Below are 17400 nucleotides of genomic sequence, written 5' to 3'. Positions count from 1 at the left end.
TGACGTAAACAGGTTATTAGAGAACGTTTAATCCCGCTGCAAATGTTTGCACTTGTACTAAGTCATAAATTTGTCTGTTTTTCTCGTTTCTGGTTTTATATAGATTTGACCGTTGGGTTCCCGTTTGAATGCTTTTATACTAGTAATGTTGAGACCCTTTATAGCTTGCTTTTCGGTGTGAGCTAAATCTCCGTGTTGAAGGCCGTACCTTGATCGAAATGTGGTTTACTTTATAAATTGTTACTTGGATGGAGAGGTGTCTCATTGGCACTCATACTGCACCTATCTATATCTATATAAAAGAGCCTGTGGATGGAGAGTTGTCTCATAGGCACTCATACTGCACCTATCTATATCTATATAAAAGAGCCTTTGGATGGAGAGGTGTCTCATTGGCACTCATACCGCATCTATATATATCTATATATGGAGAGGTGTCTCATTGGCACTCATACTACATCTATCTATATCTATATATGGAGAGGTGTCTCATTGGCACTCATACTACACCTATCTATATCTATATATGGAGAGGTGTCTCCTTGGCACTCATACTACATCTATCTATATCTATATAAAAGAGCCGTTGGATGGAGAGGTGTCTCCTTGGCACTCATACTGCACCTATATTATCTATATCTATATGATCCTATATAAAATAGCCACACTTTAGTTTTATATATTGTAGGAACTAGCTGTCCATGTTAAGCGTGAAGATGAAGTGAAAATCAACGCCGACAGTAAGCATGCTTTTATATTCAAGTTGTTAGCGTGTTGGTTGTGCATGTGTTTTTTATTTTACGTCTTCCTTACTGCAAAATACATGGAAATTCATTGTTTTATCAGTCAGAGGTTCAATATCAGCCCATGAGCTGAAGGCTCGAGGGCTGGTATTTAACTAGGACTGATAATACATGATATGAAAAATGACAGTCGTGTTATATTCTTATTATCATATGCTTCGACAATGGAGAAAAATAAGTTTAAAATATTGATCCTTTTAAGTGGTTCTCAAGTAGTTCAAAAAGTGAAAAGTTTTGTAAAATGTAGTATATCCGATATGAAATTCTTTGAAAATTCGATATGTCCAAATGTTGGTACGAGATTCTTTCTCTCGACCATAGGTATTGCTTCATTTGAATTGGTGTAATTTTTTTTCAAGCTCTCCGAAGAGACGGGTTTGGTAAACACAGTTTATTTCATTGTCTGGTTGCTGAAGTGAATAAAGGTATGCACAGTGTTATGCAATTATTATGTATTTGGTTTTTTTTTCTCGCCGCGACTAGATGAAATGTTAGAACTATGACACATCATAGTAAAGCGTTTTTATAAGTTTCGTCAGTTAGTTTCATTATGATTGTATTAGATTACTTATTCTCATCAACAGTTTTAAAATCATTCGTTACAACTAGTTGTTATATCATTTGGAAAGAGTGTATTTAAATTAATCATGCTAATCTGGAACCCCGTTGCTTCAATTATTCATGTGTTTCGTGCTCTTGTTAACCTCTTATCTGGGGTCCTGTTGAATATTTCTTTGTTAGGAGAATTTAATCAAAATTGTTATGGGGCTTATATGGCAAATAAAGTGTGACTAGTATAGCATTGTATAGAAGGGAGAAATAGCTGTTTTTGTAATCGAGAGAGGTGTACGTTGAAGATTTGAGATAGTGCAAAGGTATTGTTGAGCCTGCAGGCAAGATGTTGTGCATGTTATTACTGTTACTTTATTAACTCATTGTATTTCGAATTGTACAGTCTTGAATGTTTAAGCTACTTTGTGTAAATGTTTACTTACAAACTTTCGATCAGACTACACTATGATTCATTTATCTTTTTCCGTAACCAGGCTCTCCTTAATCGCGCTACCAAAGTTTATCATTGGCATTTGTCTTCCGTGTACAGGTGAAAAAAACTACTTACAAATAATACACAGCACAAACACCAATACACGATAACTGCCACACAACATGGGAAACTATGGAACATCAAAATTGCAAGGAGGGAGAAGGATGATAAGGAAATAAACTCAGGCTCTTCAGCTCCCTCAGGCGAAACAGAATTGCTTTGGAAATTCTCTAGTTAATTTTGGTTAAGGTATTTCGCATGTCACTGGTTCGCTAAATGATGTCCGCACGTAGATTACATGTATGCTAGACTATGCCAGATATCTGTAATCGCCTACTATAATGTGTTCTTCCAAAATGTTTTACCTGAACCAGTAGGTCCAGCCAACATCATAGGGAATGGATAATGAAGTATCACTTTCTGCGGCGGCGGTGGCGGTGGTGGATATGCACTATTGCTCTGCGGATATGGTTAACTAATTCTGTGTATGTTTCTTTGGTGTTGCAACATAGCATCTTTTCTCGAAAATTCTGTAGCACAATCTGAACAAGTATTCGACATCTTTGAGAGCTCTTAAAACACGTCAACTTCCTTCGAATGACAGAGTAATAGTGATTAAAATATTGAAATACATCATAATGATATTCTCAAATGTCCATAGGCTAAACTTTGTATCCCATCATCTAGTAATTATCTTTTGTCATCATAAGGCGATAAGCCAAATTTTGTGATGGATATATTATATAACGTGTGGTCGTATGAACGGATATGTGTCATGGTAGCCATGTGGACTTCTTTGTTGAATAAACCTTGTTTATAATGATCGTGTTTTGTATTATTTAAAGTGCTATAAAGCCGATGTTCAGGTTATACTCTGACGTATCAAACAAGTGTTTGTCCTCCATCATACCTTGATATATATATCATCAGTTTTGATGCTGTTTAGTCGGTATCCGAAAACAAGAGTGTTGCTCTAGATCCATATTTTTCCTTCATGTAGTTATAATGGAAATCGTACATAAGTGTCTTTGACAAATCGAGTATAGAAAACACATCTTAAAGTTAGCCAAGGCCTTTACGGTTAAAATGACACCTTGTATAGACCAATGATATGCTCAGTTTGGTCCCTATGGTAAAAAGATCCGGGGTATGTATGATCAATATTGGTGTCTGGCTATCCAAATTAGGGGTAGGGGATTAAATACTGTTGTGGCCTATGTCCACATATCTTGGTATAAATGGAGATTCAGGCATGTAGTAGACACCCTAAGCATTAGTTTGAGCTATCATATATTACAATGGCATGCCTGGGCGGTGCTTGGGGAAGATTTTCACTTTGATGGGTAGTTGCCTTTATGTTGGTTTTCTTGACTTTTTTATGGTTTATCTTGTTTTCCGCTTATTGAGGCACCTATTTATAATGGAAAACACATCTTAAAGTTAGCCAAGGCCTTTACGGTGAAAATGCCACCTTGTATAGATTATTGATATGCTCAGTTCGGTCCCTAGGGTGAAAAATCCGGGGTTGGTATGGTCAAAATTGGTGTCTGGCTATCCAAATTTGGGGTAGGGGTCGATTAAATATTTTTTGTCATACGTCCACATATTTTGGTATAAATAAAGATTCAGGCATGTAGAACACACCCTAAGCATTAGTTTGAGCTATCATATATTACAATGGCATGCCTGGGCGGTGCTGGGGGAAGATTTTCACTTTAATGGGTAGTTGCCTTTATGTTGGTTTTCCGACTATATCCAACTAAGTTAGACATCACGTGACTTTTGTGACGTATAAAAGCCGCCATTTTGTATTATATTTCCCCATATAAAATGCATATATGCTTTATAAAAGTTTAATTTTCTCATAAACCTGATCCTCTTTTCCTACTTTTGCAAATCAATCCTTAATATTCAAACATATCTGAATTGTAAAACATGCACTTTTTCTCCGTTAACTCAATGCTAAATTACCGATACCCATGTCTACTTGTACAACAAATAAAGAAATTCTGTAAATAAAAATCAAACTTTGCAAATCGATTAAGTATATTCAAACATAAAGCTTGCGAAGAATACTACTTAAAACAGTTTAATTTCAAGGTAACTCCGGTCAAACATCGATTTAAAAGGGAATTTTCCGGGATTTTTCAAAATGGCGGCTGATGTATCATTTAAGAATTGAATGCTTCTTTTTGTAAATTTATTGGGGTGTAAAAGCGCTGACCGAAATACATTTTGTATGAAGCGCGGAAGCGCTTCATTCTAAAAATGTACGCACGGTCAACGCTTTTACAACCCTATAAAGTTACAAAAAGAAGCATTCAATACTTATAATTACATTTTGTAGCTAGGATCATGAAAACACGATTTTTATCCAGTTTTATTTAATTCACCTGTGCACTTTAATGTGGGACCTCGTGTCATCATGCATGATAATTTTTATTGTCTAATGCAATTGTTTACGGAATAACATGTGATGTGCAGTTAGCCAATCAGAATAACGTATTATAATGAAACTAACATCTAATGTAATTATATGGAAATGTTGCATTAAATCGATGATTTCTACAGTAAGACTTTCCAAGGTTATATTTAATTTTTCATAAAAAATCTCTGATGTTTCTGTTATTTTCTTTTAGTTATATTTCGATATCATTGAATTCAAAATTTCTAAATAAACAAAATTTTTTTTAGTGTGACACGGGAACATTTATTTTTACAAATATTCATCCAGGAGATACTGTTACCAGAAAATAGTTTACAATATCTATAATAAAAACTTTACTTTTCTTTTTTCAAAGGTGTTTTTCCTGTTTCCTGTATATTTTATCTTTCTTTAGAAATATATTTATACATTCCTTTTAGAACAAAAAAATGTGTTTATTCTAAGAGAGAAAATAAAACAATGCCTAATTATAATAGATAAATATTCTATACCCTTAAAATTTCATTCCTTGACCGAACAGGTGAAATCTATTAGGTTATAATGTTTCATCATACTATATTGTCAGGTAGACGTGCAAACCAAAAGCAAACATGTGACATTTAACATCCTGTGCATAAATGTATTACCAGAGTTTAAATTTTGTGATATACAAAAGTTTTTTCTTTCTCGTGTCAAATCAGAAGAAGTATGTTTCATTATAAACTTTAGGAAAATATGAATATAATGAAAATTTCTTTAAAAAAATATTTTTTGCTTAAAAAACATTCAAATATTTATATGTTTCTATAAGTATTTCAAGGAAATATTTCATATGATTTTATTGTTATTTATTTTTTAATTCAATATTTAAAGGCAATGAATCGATATAAACTTTAACTTGTGTAAAAAAAAGTTATTGTATATATTCCAATAGAGACGTATAATACGATTGATCTGGTTTTTACAATGGTAATATGCTAGGCTTTTTCATGGTTTGTTGTGTTTTACGCTTATTGAGGCACCTACTTATGTTGGAAAACACATCTTAAAGTTACCCAAGGCCTTCACGGTGAGAATGACACCTTGAATAGACCAATGATATGCTCAGTTTGATCCCTAGGGTGAAAAGATCCGGGGGTAGCCTAGGTAGGGTCAAAATTGGCGTCTGGCTATCCAAATTCAAGTGGTCCATAGGGTGAAAATATCCGGGGTTGGTATGGTCAATATTTGCGTCTGGCTATCCAAATTGCAGCTAGGGTCGATTAAATATTTGTTTGGCCTACGTCCACATATTTTGGTATAAATAAAGATTCTGGCATGTAGTAGACACCACAGGCGCTCGAGTATATGATACAATTTTTTTTTTATTATTATTATTAAAATATTCAATTTTCGATATTTATAATGCCGCGATATCCATCACTTCTGTGCATGTCTCACCTAGTTCCGAGTGATTTAAACGATTTAGTGAAAATACCAAATTTTACTATCCATACTAAGAAACATCACTCGAAACTAGGTGAGACATGCACAGAAGTATTGGATATGCATTATAAATATAGAAAATTGAATATTTTAATAATAAAAAAAATAAATAAATAAAAATTGTATCATGTACCCAAGCGCCTGTACACCCTAAGCAAAGTTTAGACTTGACGAAAGAAACTGAAGGCAGAAGACTCCTGTATGTTTGCATTTTGATTTTGAAAGCAATAATCATAAATTCTCTGTTTTACTTGTCCCAAGTGATGCTTTGTTAGACAACTTTTTTCAACAAGATATGAATATCCTAATTTTTGTAAAATGCACTGAGTTTTTAGGATCCAGGGGTTTGAAAATCTTGTCACTGCACAGAAAATTTGATTTACAAGTATATTTTCTGATGAAAGTATATGCTCTAAAAAAAATTATACTTGAAAAAACAATTTTATTTTTGAGTGGTATTCTATCAAGCTCAGCACGACAAGCCGTGATCATTTGAAGCCTTGCAATGAACACCAAGTGCTTCTTTGATAAATTTAATGCGTAAATTTTCAAAGGGTTCAGAGTCCCTTAATGATGAGTTAACACCCCAATTTCAGAACAGTACATAATCATAGGTGATATTTATGTATCGAACAACTTGCCAAGCCGTTGTGGAATTTATTCCCTATTTATAATATAAATCGCTATCATATATTCATTGATCAGTTGTATGTTCTGTATCTTCCTCCTTTAGTAGGAGCACCACCATGGGTTATGGTGTAAAAAGGAAGACATTTAACACACCGTATCGGTACAGATTTAATGTGAGCATTTGCCAATCCAGTCTCACAGCCTGGCCGTGACGGGTCTTACTACCAGAAAGTTAACCTTCCCCAAAACAATAAGTACAATGTAATAAAGCATACGAACACACCCACTCACCTGACTCGCACATCCTCAAAATTTAAAATATGCATAATATAAAAAACATTATATACAAAATAGAGGATAAGGTCACCCCGGATGCCGCACAAATACCTAGACAACTAACGGGAAACCGGAGAGGACATACTTGGAATCCAAACCGATACCGCTAAATGCCCAGCTGTATTCCTGGTAGAGCAAAGTCGAAAATCCTATATAAAGGACCTCGAAAAGAAACTACCGATCCATTAGGGGAACAGCTAAAACCCTCAGACATCAAATAGATTGGTCTGATAGTTTCCCACATGGAAACTACAGTACTAATGGATCCCTTCTGACTACATGTCTCAAACAAACATGAAAATATCTGCAGAAACCTTTCTCAACAAAAAAATGTAATCCAAATCATAAAATATACGATGTAAGGATAATACTATTTATCCATGAAATCAATTTGACAAAACAATTTCAATGATGTTGAAGGATTGTCTCTGCAAAAATGTTCACGTCCGCTCTCATCGGCATGCTCGATTATTCAAAAAAGTATAAGATTACGGAATCATTTCAGTTCACCTTCGGAAACGGTGCGGATTTTACCTTGTCCCCAATGGCAGCTGGAGTGAAAGAAAAAAATTGGTACTTGCCTTCTCCATGTTTCTCTTTTGGTCCATTATGAAATACCGATTTAACTATAACTAGATTTTCAACATTCACGTATCTCGAATATCGGAGGTCGTTGGTTCGATCACCTACTATATTGTGCTTTTACAGAAAATCAAAAAGCATGTTGGATCACTTTTTAGAAACACTAAAACAGACAAACAGTTCAATTAAAATCAATGCTCGTTCAAATCGACACCTATAGAAAAAGTAAAATCTGCACCTGTTTAAAGTCAATAGTTAAAAAAATTGTAAATTATATAGGGAATCATTAAAGCATGACCGGATCAGCCCTCTTCTTAGGCAAACAGTGGGTCCCCACTTACATGACTTATGAAAAATTCTTGATAAGCCACTGATGACATCTATTCATGATCTTGTTATTTTTTTTCATCGATGCCTTCTTTTGTACATCGATTTAAAATAGACTTCAAAGACATCAAATTATTTGGACTAGATAAATTCTAATAAACATGATAAAAATTGAATAAAACCAAGGAGTTTAACTAACAGTCATCAGTGGCGTAGCTAGAAAAAGTCGACGTGCCAGCAACAAATTTTGGGACCCTTTAATGCAGAAAAATGTTATTTTTTTTTGTTTCCGTCATAGGACGGTTAACTTAAAAGAGGCGCTATATATAGTCAGGACTTATAAAAAAATTATGATTGTAAAACTATTTATAAATCTTCTGAATAGAGTACTAGTAATACTTAAACAACACATTTGTGATACAGAATTTACTCAAAATCGTAAAAAATCTGCTCTTCAGATCTAGGCAGAAACAATCGTCTCTATTATTTTGTACAATATATATTCACAACGAAATCCCGTTGAATATGCAGTAATTCTAGTTCTTGCATGTTGTTGTTCATTGTTGATCGTACATTTTTTTTAACATACGTACATTTTGTAGTAAACTGATAGATCTCCATGGTACATGTTCGGCATCGAGCGATCTCCCAATTAAATTTGTCAAAATTACATGCCAAGTCAGTTTCGTTTTTCTCAGACAATCATGACAATGTTGAGATTTGTTCGTCTGTTATATTTCCTACAACACAATGAAGCAGAAACAGCACAAAGAAGCGATTTTCTGATAATACTAGACGCGACTCCACTCACCAGTTACAATGGTTCTCATATCATATGGTCTATGAACCCAAAAAATAATGAGACTTTCCAATACTGTTTTGGCGTGTTTGCAGGGTGATTGGCTCCGGTAGTCTGCCGACCACATCTCCTCGGCATATTTTTCAATGATATCGTAGGGTTCTGATAAATCTAATGCTGATTGGTACATCTCATTCCAAACTGATGAACCCTACACTGTAAAATGTGCTCCAAAACTACATGTCTTAGACTGAGTATTACAATTTCAAATCTTGTAAAAGATACAAGTTACTGTTACGATTTTGCCATCATCTCCAATAAAACTTTGACTTTTAAACCAAATGCCGTTATTTAATGATATTTCATCAATTAAAAAGTGACAACATACATGTAGGTGTTTCCTTTAACATTCAATTTATAAATTTTTGTTTTGCCATAATTATTTTTTTTTGGCATGCCGAATCAATGTGCATGCAACTGCGTGTTAGCGTATAGGGAGCTACGCGCCTGGTTATACACATGTACATGTATGTCCTTGATTAAACAATACTAAATAAAGAATTAACATTCAGGTGTTTATCATCCAATCTATTAGGCCTAAATTAATATATTGTTTGTTTCCCCAATCCCGACCCTGCCAAGCAAGGTGTGGGTAGGTAGGTAGGGAAATAATTTTATTTTTTCCAAAAAGCCTGAATAGTATCATAGTATTGGACAACTCTGCAAGCCTGAAAATCTGAAATGAAAAAAGTAATTTTCGACTTAGTTTTGTCAGACAATAAAATTTTATGAGTACTTAGCCCTTTTTGCAGGGTCGGTGGGGATTGGGGAAACAAACAATATTTTATTTTAGGCCTTAATGGTAATATTCGTTTGAAGCACAAAAATGTAGGCATTCACTTCAAAAGCTAACCAAACTTTAAACAGAGTATAGATTATGTTGTCAGGTCAATTAACATGTTTAAGACGACATACAATGTATTTCATGTATTTTGGCTTTAATATTGATTCACTTGCATCAGGGTCTTTGCAGATCAGAACTAAACAAATTTATTCAAAAACCAGTTGATGGCATGACACAGTTTATGTTCTTCTCATATATGTTATGATGGTATGATACTAAACCCCTAACGGGAAGGATTGTGCCTGAAATTCATCTGATGAAATCATAATCTTTCAATCAGTTTAATTGAAGTCAGCTGGAGCTGGCATATATAAAAAAGAAGATGTTGTATGATTGCCAATGAGACAACTGTCCACAAAAGACCAAAATGACACAGACATTAACACCTACAGGTCACCGTACAGCCTTCAACAATGAGCAAAGCCCATGCCGTATAGTCAGCTATAAAAGGCCCAGATAAGACAATGTAAAACAATTCAAACGAGAAAAACTAACAGCCTTATTTATGTAAAAAAATGAACAAAACAAATATGTAGCACATAAACAAACGACAATCGCTGAATTTACAGGCTCCTGACTTGGGATAGGCACATACATATATAATGTGGCAGGGTTGAAGATGTTAGTGGGATTGAAACCCTCCCCCTAACCTGGGGCAGTTGTATAACAGTAAACTGCTAGTATAACAGTATAACAGTAAACTGTCAGTTAACTTCTAGTAGTCTGTTGTTATTTATGTATTATTGTCATATTGTTTATTTTCTTTGGTTTCATCTTCTGACATCAGACTCAGACTTCTCTTGAACTGAATTTTAAATGTGCGTATTGTTATGCGTTTACTTTTCTACATTGGCTAGAGGTATAGGGGGAGGGTTGAGATTTCATAAACATCATGAACATGTTTAACCCTGCTGCATTTTTGCGCCTGTCCCAAGTCAGGAGCCTCTGGCCTTTGTTAGTCATGTATTATTTTAATTTTAGTTTCTTGTGTACAATTTGGAAATTAGTATGGCCTTCAATATCACTGAACTAGTATAGATTTGTTTAGGGGCCAGCTGAAGGACGCCTCTGGGTGAGGGAATTTTTGGCTAAAGTAAATTGAAGACCTGTTGAAGACCTTCTGCCATTCTGCTGTTGTTTTTTCTATGGTCGGGTTGTTGTCTCTTTGACACATTCCCCATTTCCATTCTCAATTTTATCTTTGTATGGGAAGCACTTGTATAAAATGAATAGTGGATGCTCTAATCTTGTATGTTTTCTAGTAATGTACAGTGGTGTCCCTGGATTCCCCCCTGCTGGTGATACATGTATCATGCATTAGCTGCTTTCATAATATCTGCAATGTGACACAAATAAAATCATAATTGTTTTAGTCTTCCAACAAGGACAGAAAAGAATAGAATTGATCATTTCAAGAGTTCATTTTATACATAGTGTACATTTAACTGCTATTCTATGATTTACCATGTATTTAGCCAGTTTCCATTAAAAAATACATCATCATGATCATCAGATAGGATGACTTTGATCTATATTCTACATAGGCAGATCCAGAGGAGGCCCAGGCCCCCCTTTCTCGGGAATATTTGGTTGATTATATAGGGAATCACTGAAGCATGACTGGAGAGGGCCCCCCTTAGGTCAGTCAGGGGGTCCCCCTTAGGAAAAGTTATGGATCCGCCACTGTTCTAGATTGAACATGCTGAAATTAATTTTGCTCTGCATTCATTTTACTTGGTAATGTGTTTGGTTCAAATTCAACAATATATATTTCATAGTAGTGATGAGTATAAAATCTTTCCTTTATTCAAATCATTTTTGGAAGGCATGCACAAAATCACCGGAATTTTGAAGAACTCTAGATCTCAAAACATTAAGTCTGTTAGCATGTTTTCATTATGACCACTTTTAAATTCACTGAAATATGGTATCCAATTATATAAAAGTACTTTCCAACATGTAAATACTAATAATATTTCTTGCAGGTCAAATGTTTCACCCTCAGAAATATCAGCTGCTAGGTGGCCATTTAGATTTTGTGATATAAAGCAAGTGGAATCATGTGAAGAGGTTTTAGGCCAGGGAATTTGGGAACAAATTGTGTCTCATACTGGAACAAGAGATTGCACCGAAACATGGAACTCAACACAGTAAGTAGATTAAATAACAAGACCAACTTGAATTATAGCAGTCATCATAGTCTTGCATATATTCTTTCTATCATGTACTTCATATATACATGTACATTATAAAGGGGGGTAAAGAAGTTAGAAGAACCTTTTTTGAGACATTAAAATGTATAAAGGATTGGATGGTGTTGTTTTGAGAGAATTTATTGTTAGATCTTTATATTTGCCAAAATTCAGGATTTACATTTATCATGTTTATTAGGACTCTGGAATTAATGATTAATTTTTTGAATCCAAGAAAGAAAAATTTTTTTTTTTGGAAAATTTGGGATGACACCCCCTCTGCATAGTTGGTTAATATTAAAAGTACTTGTACAATGTGAAAGGGAATACACAGCACCTCCCTGCTCCCTAAATTACATGTAGCTGTTAACTAAGCATAAATGCAGCGAAGAAAATCAAAATTGTCAGGTAAGAACTCAGATATAGACATGATAGAAGTGAAAAAAATCTCTTGCTGTAAATATTTACATATAATTAATCCAATATGCTAACAGACGAGTACACTACCATTAAAGCACAGTTTTACATATGGATAAACTGGCTTTGTCATATACATGTACTTTCAAATAACAATACATTGTCTTGAAAGATAAAATATTTTTGTGCAAGGATGAGAAACAGGTAGAAAGAAAGGCTGCAGTGTCAAGCATTTCTACTTATAAAAGTAAATTTTATCCAATAAAGAAATAATAAAAAATATACACATACATATACACATACATGTATAAGTTAATTTGTAGGATATGTATACAAGTTTATTTTATTTACTTGTATATACATGTATATATAGGTAAACAAAATATTGGCTTAGTTATGTCCCTTAAACATTCAGAATTTTTTACTTGTATAAGTAAAAAAGTCATCCTATCTTCTTTTCTTGATTTCTTAGGATTTCTTTGCTCTAATAGAATTTCAAATTGTCTGCCCTTTACAGATGTCTTTACAAATCATTTTTATTTATTAATTAGTTTCTTTATTGAATTGATGGGAAGAAACATTGAACTCTAATAAAAAAAAAATATGAGCTAATCATTTAAGGCATGATTTTCATATGATATTATATTGCAAAACTTGAGACATTTTGTGGGATTGTAAGAAAAATTTAATTATACAAGTGTTTTTTAGAAAATTAAGGGGAGATTATTCAAACATTATACATTGTGTAATTTACTTATAGATTGCCTAACAATGTAATTTTAACACACTATTTAGAATGTAAATATAAGAATGTTTTAAAATATTTATGTGTACATTTTTTTGACTTCTTCAAGTAAATAAAAACTACTTGTACAAGTAGTACCCCCTGACTGACCTGTTTGGAGCCAAGTACAAATAAAATTTATATTTCGAGACAATGTATTGTTATTCTTTATGTACTGCAACTCTTATAACCGTTCCAAATCAAATAAATTTGATGTATTTGCTGTCCTCTGATTGGTTAAAAGTTTTACTTTTATTTTAAATGTAATTTTTTATGGCGACACGCCCACTCTAATTGTGTATTCATATGCCAACATGTAAAATGTATGTATGTTGTTATTGTTAATATAAATAATATAAAAAATTCTTGGAGTCTTATTTTTGATAGAAATTTATTTTATAAAGAATGACAATAATTTATTTTTAATTTATTGAACCATAAATTAATCTTTTTACTCTTCACACTTTACATAATCTGCTTCATGGATTATTCAATGTGCATGATGTGAAGAGTCAAAAATTGATTTTATGGTTCAATAAATTCAAAATAAATACTAGCCATTCATAAAATATTCTGAAGGTACTGATCCCGAAATAAAGTTCATTATTCTCCATTCATTTCAGGATTTTGATTTATTTTTAGGATAAAGCAGTGTCGTAACAGATTTAAATCCTATGGACGCAACTGTACCAGGTCTCTTGGTAGAAATCTTGTACACTGTTTGCTGATGAAACATTTTGATGGTCATTTTATTGCTCAGCAAAAAGTACCTATAAAACCATTTGAGATATATACTGCCCCATGCAGATACGTCAAGTATAAACCATTGGTGGACATTTGTTTGGATGATCCTAGCTATAATCATGATGATTCCAGCATATATTTTAATATCATTGAAGTGGTGAGTACCCTGCTATGATTTATGATTAACTTCTATTTGTTCAATTGATTAAACTAAAAAAAAAATTGCAAGTAAAGTAAAGAACTCTATTTTAAGTTTGAAAAAATATCAACATTATATACACAGGTGACTAAAATTCTTTGCTCAATTAAAAGTAAAGATATATAACCTATGATTCATAATCATTAGATACTGAAACTCAACTATAATCATTGCTGTAATATTTTTAAACCAAGAATAACTTAGAACAGCCATACAGCACATTGTCCCCTTTTATACCACAACCAGGAAACACAGAATTACTGAAAATAAAAAAAACAAACAAAAGATGGCTAACAAATCCCTGGATAACATAAGTATATGAGAATGATATTTACTGATAAAGAACCAATGCATAAATAGGTCACAGAATTAGGCCATTTTAACAATTTAGTACACCTATGTTAGACTAGACAGCATTGTCTGGATTCTATCACTATACATAGTAACCTGTAAGTTTTCCTAGATTGCATCAACATTCCTACACAAAGTGACGTAATTATATATACCACAAAAAAAAACGGATCGCTTTCTATATATATATATCACGTATATTGATCTGTGATTTTTTGTTTGATTGTAAAACATTTTTTGCAGGGTTCAAAACCTGACCTTGAAGATAGCATACATGAAACAATGTTTAATACACTGAGTGGAAGAAGATCAACATCACATTGTTATATTATTAGGGTAGCTCCTAGAGAATTTTTTCAGGTAAGTGAAAGTCAATATGAGAGGTAATAATATTTCATCATGATAAAAAAAAATGCAGGGTAACATTGGGAAATCTTTTTGGTAATACATGTCACATAGGACATCAATTAGATGTTAAAATATATAAGACTTTGATTTGAGAATTATTTGAATGGTACTTCAGATTTAATGTTGATTTGAGAAAGGGCAGCCAATTAGACTAAAGATTGGATGTCAATCTGAGTATAGTATATTCTATATACATTGTTGTCTGTTTTTTCATCGCCTTTTGGTAAAAGTATGAGTATAATCACTTCATGTCTTTGATCAGGTTATTGAGATTTGTTTTTAACATGCATACATTTTACGCTGCCTCCCATTTTGGAGAAGAGAGAAAGCTTTACTTTGGAAACTCCTGAATACCTGGTGTAAATTTAAAGGATTAGTCCTATTAAGGAGATGTTATTCTTATTTTTATTGCCAGTATTTCAAAGCTCATCTAGCTTTTTACTTTGACACGATATATATATATATACACTTACATTGTGCATACATGTATATATGTTTTGTTGTTTGAGGTGTATGTTGGGAAGATAGATTGGCCATAATATATAAACACCTACATTATACACTTACATTGTATATATATGCATGTATGTTTTGTTGTTTCAGGTGTATGTTGGGAAGATAGATTGGCCATAATATACAACTGTATATACGCTTATATTATATTTGTTGTTACAGGTGTATGTTGGGAAGATAGATTGGCCATAATATATAAACACCTACATTATACACTTACATTGTATATATATGCATGTATGTTTTGTTGTTTCAGGTGTATGTTGGGAGGATAGATTGGCCATAATATACAACTGTATATACGCTTACATTATATTTGTTGTTACAGGTGTATGTTGGGAAGATAGATTGGCCATAATATACAACTGTATATACGCTTACATTATATTTGTTGTTACAGGTGTATGTTGGGAAGATAGATTGGCCAGTTACAATGCATCAAATGATGATGATTTGTGGAAGTAATGTTACAAAGGAACTAGGATTTAATCACCAGAGTCACTCTACACCTATAACAGCAAAGTATGCTCACCTGGGAGATATATCTGTGCCTGACGATGATTCCCATGGTGTATCATTATTACTTAAAACTATTGAGGTTCTCTCTGACTATGAAAGAGGATCGTTTCTACCTGTCACTGATGATATGATGGAAGTTATTGAGACAAGGAAGAGAACAAAAAAACATATTTCAAGTTGTGTATTTGATGATTTAAACATTTGCAATGCAAAATTTGACCAGTGTATCTTAAGTGATGATAGACCAAATGGTTGAATTTTCATTTTATGGAATTCATATAGCATAATCATGTACCATACACAATCATTATTTGTTAACTCAAGTTCTGTCCTGATAGAATGTCTTTGAATTATTTTCTTTTTCTTCTTTTAATGTGTATAAGTACAGAACACCTGTAATTTAAAATTCGTAAGATTTATCCCAAAATTATAGTGAATTGTACCTGCTTTAACAAATCATTTTTAGCTCACCTGGCCATCTCATCACTTGTCCTCAGTCGTCAAAAATTTTCTCTGAAACTACCCAGTCATCACTAGGGTATCTAGTTTAAAAATGTGTTTGATAACCCCGCACCAAAATGGTTGGAATGGCTAAAAATAGAACAAATGGGGTATAATACAGTTCAAATACAACCACCAAAACATTTTTGGGATCGTGTATAAATGGTATGATGTCATCCGAAGACTTGATTGGTTTCCAGACAATAATTTTGTTAAAGTGAATGGATCTCTGTGAAATGTTTTAAGAAGGTTTTATTTGCCCCAACTGTTCAGGGTTATATCTCTGCAGTCGTATCAGACTGTGCTCAGCAAAGCATTTTATTGGCTTATATCTCTGAAACTAAAGCATTTAGAGCAAATCCAACTTGGGTTAAAATGGTCATCTGGTTAAGATCTATCTGCCCTGAGATTTTTCAGATGAATCGACTAACCCATTGTTGGGTTGCTGCCCCTGAATTGGTAATATTAACGAAATTTTGCAGTTTTTATACGACCACAAAACTTTTGTTGTCGATTGCATTGTCCTAAGACAATAACTTCAGTACAATAAATAAGTAAAAGAAATCTATGTAATGTATACACAAGTTAAAGAGTAAAACTTAAGGAAGGTTGGGACTGATTTTTGGGGTTATGCTCTTTACAGATTAGGAGTAAGGGTGCCCAAATAAGCATTTTAGTAGTTTCCAGACAGTGTATGAATCTCTATAAAATTATACCACAAGTTTCCATATCACAAAGGGATGGTCCGGATTTTTCGGTAAATGAACAATTAAGAGAATTTTAAAGCAGTGTAAGGGAGGTAATCCAATCACATTTAAAAATAATGTATTTAAATTGGTAATTAGGGTTGCAAGCTCCATGAGCATATTTTGAGGAAAAGATTTTTTTGGGGAAAAGGGGGGAGAGGGGGGGGGGGAATAAGAAATTCATGGAGAGAACAATTTTTTCTCATTTCAGATTTCAGAAAGTAAAAATAAAATTTCTTCAAATATTTGTTTTTTTGGCAAAAAAAGGGGGGGGTGCAACTTGCAACAGCATAATGTATTGTATTAATGCACAGAATTGAAAATAACTTGAATTCATACAACTAGTTCTAAGTTCTTTGACTACAGTTATTTTGTGTTAAAACCTACTTTGTGTCAGATATTTAATTACAATCCAAATTCAGACCTGTTTCAAGTACTAATATGTCCTTTTTTGTCCCAACTGTTCAGGATTGGATCTCTGCAGTCGTATACAGCTGCACTAAGTGAAGCAATTTCTTTGTTATCTTGAATATTATTGTAGATAGAGAAAAATATTATATGTGCAAATGGGGGAGACATCAGAACTCTGTGATTCTATCTGCATTTAACTTCATCAGGAAAAGGGGAATATTTGAAAGCAAAGGATGTATTAGAACCGAAACAATTAAAAAAAACTATTTGACATAAAAA

The 17400-nt window shown here is 33.2% G+C and overlaps 1 protein-coding gene across 1 annotated transcript; it reads left to right on the top strand.

The window, feature by feature from the left end:
• Window positions 1-7221: 7221 nt before the first annotated feature.
• LOC134712756 (uncharacterized) lies at window positions 7222-16850 on the top strand. The gene is made up of 5 exons (XM_063574606.1): window positions 7222-7297; window positions 11322-11486; window positions 13372-13630; window positions 14267-14383; window positions 15345-16850. Exons 1-5 carry the CDS (start codon window positions 7269-7271, stop codon window positions 15717-15719), a joined length of 945 nt encoding a protein of 314 aa, XP_063430676.1. The 5' UTR covers window positions 7222-7268; the 3' UTR covers window positions 15720-16850.
• The last annotated feature ends 550 nt before the right edge of the window (window positions 16851-17400 follow it).

This window comes from Mytilus trossulus, chromosome 3, assembly GCF_036588685.1.
Source record: "Mytilus trossulus isolate FHL-02 chromosome 3, PNRI_Mtr1.1.1.hap1, whole genome shotgun sequence".
NCBI classification, from domain to species: Eukaryota; Metazoa; Mollusca; class Bivalvia; order Mytilida; family Mytilidae; genus Mytilus; species Mytilus trossulus.
The sequence above is the reverse complement of the archived record's forward strand: the minus strand, read 5'-3'. Positions and strand labels throughout refer to the sequence as shown.

What these genes read in the sequence shown, in the direction of transcription:
- LOC134712756 (XM_063574606.1), top strand. Translation starts at nt 7,269, where the DNA reads ATGGCAGCTGGAGTGAAAGAAAAAAATTG. An exon ending in GGAGTGAAAGAAAAAAATTG is followed by an intron (nt 7,298 to 11,321) that starts GTACTTGCCTTC and finishes TATTTCTTGCAG; the next exon opens with GTCAAATGTTTCACCCTCAG. An exon ending in CTCCTAGAGAATTTTTTCAG is followed by an intron (nt 14,384 to 15,344) that starts GTAAGTGAAAGT and finishes TTGTTGTTACAG; the next exon opens with GTGTATGTTGGGAAGATAGA.